Below are 2,344 nucleotides of genomic sequence, written 5' to 3'. Positions count from 1 at the left end.
GTTTGTTGCCGTGTCCATCTCCAACATGCATTCTTTACCGTTAATACCAACGATCAGCTCTAGTTTCGTATTGGAACCTATTTGCTGCTTTATTGGCCGTAACACCCTGACGTTGTCAACAGAGGCCTGCTTCGTTCTGCAAACAGCTTCCACGTGTCCCACATTTTTGCAATAATTGCACTTGGCCGTTTTATAATGGCAAGCAGGGGCAAGATGATCGGCTTTCCCGCATCGATAGCAACGAATTTTCTTTTTATAGGCTTGCTTCGTAGCGGGTGAGACGACAGAAGTTTTCTTTGCTTCTCGAACCTTGTGTACAGGTGCCCGCGTTCCATAAACGGTCTTCTTTGCAACCTTTGCAGCTTCTTCAGTTTGCGTGGCAATTTCAACAGCACGCGTAAATGTCAGCTCATCAGCGTTAACTTTAAAAATTGCCTTCAGTACCGCTTCGTTGGATATGGAGCAAATAAACCTCGTTCGCAATGCCTCGTCCAGCGGGTTTTGTATCGAAGGAAAATCACACGTGCCCGCGTCCTGGCGAATGCGTGTAGCCAATTCTTGCACCGTTTCCCCAGGTTTTCATTGCATGTTGCTCCAAAACTTGAAACGTTCCCGAATTACAAATCGCTTCGGGTCGAACTGTTGCTTCATAAAGGTTTCAATATCTTTAATTAAAAGGTCGTTGACGGTTTTTACTGGAGCGCTTTGTCCCGCCACAAAAAGCTTGTAGGTAGTGGTCGTTTGGTTGGTAAAAAAAACTTGAGCCACCCTCGTTTCTGGTACAGCATGTGCCCGTGTGAACGTAGTAAACCTCGACCAGTAGTCGTGGGCTCCGATGTAGAGTCAAACGATGTAAAACTTGGTATGACAATGGAAGACGTTGCCGTTTCACCAGAACAAGCGTTCTCAACCAAGGTAAGAATCATCTTCATTTGTTGTTCATGCCGCCTTTGCTGTTCTTTTTGCTGTTCATCGTGACGCTCCTGCTGCTGTTTCAACTGTTCTTGAATCAGTTTCGCAACTTTTTCCATCTTATGTTAATTTGGAATCTTCAAGACCGAACTGCGTTTTCCTCGTTCAGTTGGTTGAGATTCCGTCCTCGTCGCCAATAACTCTGTTGTGTTCTTGGGTTTGTATTAAGACGCCAAATTGTAGAATGAAAACTAAGGCGAGCACACACGTATATAAAGGGCACTAAATTGCGACATAGCGACACTGATTACATAACTACACAATTAATAATGAAACACGACACAATTAATAATGAAGCACGCTGACTGCGGCACATTGCGCAAGTCACGTGGCTAAGGCATGCCAGTGCCTCTCTGTCGCGGGTGTGCTCGGAGGCGTGTCCATAAAGCCCAATGCACACTGCCGTCGTTATCGCGTCGTTAATGCCTTCCGATCCGACGCCGACACGCCCTTACGTATGCTAATGCACACCGCGTCAGAGCATACGTGGAGAAGTGAAATTTCGAGACTTGGCACGACGGGCCGATCGAGTAGAATTCAATCCTACTCGATCGGTGTCGTATCGCACGTCGTAATAAAATAAATTTAGCTAAATGCCACACGTGTTTATCAGAAGTGCATCAGAGGTAGTATTTTATTCTAGATTTATTTATTTTATACTGCGAGGCAAAAATGACATTATATAATTCGTGGAAGTGTAAAATTGAGCGTGAGCAGCTGTTCTTAGTACAACAAGAAATGACAGTGATATCACTCATGCTGCAACAAACAAACAAAAGGTAAATGGAAATTTTACTGTTAATTTCAAATTGCAATATATGAAATTGAATTAATTAACTGGCAGAAGTGTTTGGGTTGATGAGATGTTTAAAGAAAGAGACACTAAATCGGAATTCATACTTGTTGATGAATTGCTGAGCAGAAGTGATGAGGAAAAATTCCGGCAGTATGCCAGAATGACTCCAGACCAGTTCTTTTATTTATTGCAACAATTAACTCCAGTGATCCAAAAACAACACACAAATTTCCGAAAGCCCATTAGTCCAAAGCAGAGATTAATCTTAACCCTGAGGTATAAGTTAATGTGTTGACTTTAATGTAATTAATTGCAATCATAGCAATTATACTTTTAAGATTTTTGGCAACTGGATCTTCACAAAAACAACTTTCTTAATCATTTCGAGTGGGACATACAACTGTTGGATTGATTTTAAAGGAAACATGTTCTGCTATTTGGAATGTGCTTGGACCAAAGTATGTTAAACCACCAACTTCAGAAGATTGGATAAAGATTGCTGAGGACTTTGAACAAATATGGAACTTTCCCAACTGTCTCGGTGCTTTGGATGGCAAACACATTAGAATAAGAGCC

The 2,344-nt window shown here is 42.2% G+C and overlaps 1 protein-coding gene across 1 annotated transcript; it reads left to right on the top strand.

The window, feature by feature from the left end:
* Positions 1 to 13: 13 nt before the first annotated feature.
* Positions 14 to 2,322, top strand: LOC104266219. The gene is made up of 3 exons (XM_009861898.3): positions 14 to 1,751; positions 1,817 to 2,044; positions 2,107 to 2,322. The coding sequence occupies exons 1-3, from the start codon at positions 1,645 to 1,647 to the stop codon at positions 2,144 to 2,146; spliced, it is 375 nt and encodes a 124-aa protein (XP_009860200.1). The 5' UTR covers positions 14 to 1,644; the 3' UTR covers positions 2,147 to 2,322.
* The last annotated feature ends 22 nt before the right edge of the window (positions 2,323 to 2,344 follow it).

Source organism: Ciona intestinalis, unplaced genomic scaffold (assembly GCF_000224145.3).
Source record: "Ciona intestinalis unplaced genomic scaffold, KH HT001040.1, whole genome shotgun sequence".
NCBI classification, from domain to species: Eukaryota; Metazoa; Chordata; class Ascidiacea; order Phlebobranchia; family Cionidae; genus Ciona; species Ciona intestinalis.
This window is presented reverse-complemented; position numbering and strand designations above follow the sequence as displayed.

Bases quoted from the DNA above. Each gene is read 5' to 3' on its own strand.
- LOC104266219 (XM_009861898.3), top strand. From the start codon at position 1,645: ATGACATTATATAATTCGTGGAAGTGTAAAATTGAGCGTGAGCAGCTG. The intron at 1,752-1,816 runs GTAAATGGAAAT...ATTAACTGGCAG, and splicing joins CTGCAACAAACAAACAAAAG to AAGTGTTTGGGTTGATGAGA. The intron at 2,045-2,106 runs GTATAAGTTAAT...TATACTTTTAAG, and splicing joins AGATTAATCTTAACCCTGAG to ATTTTTGGCAACTGGATCTT.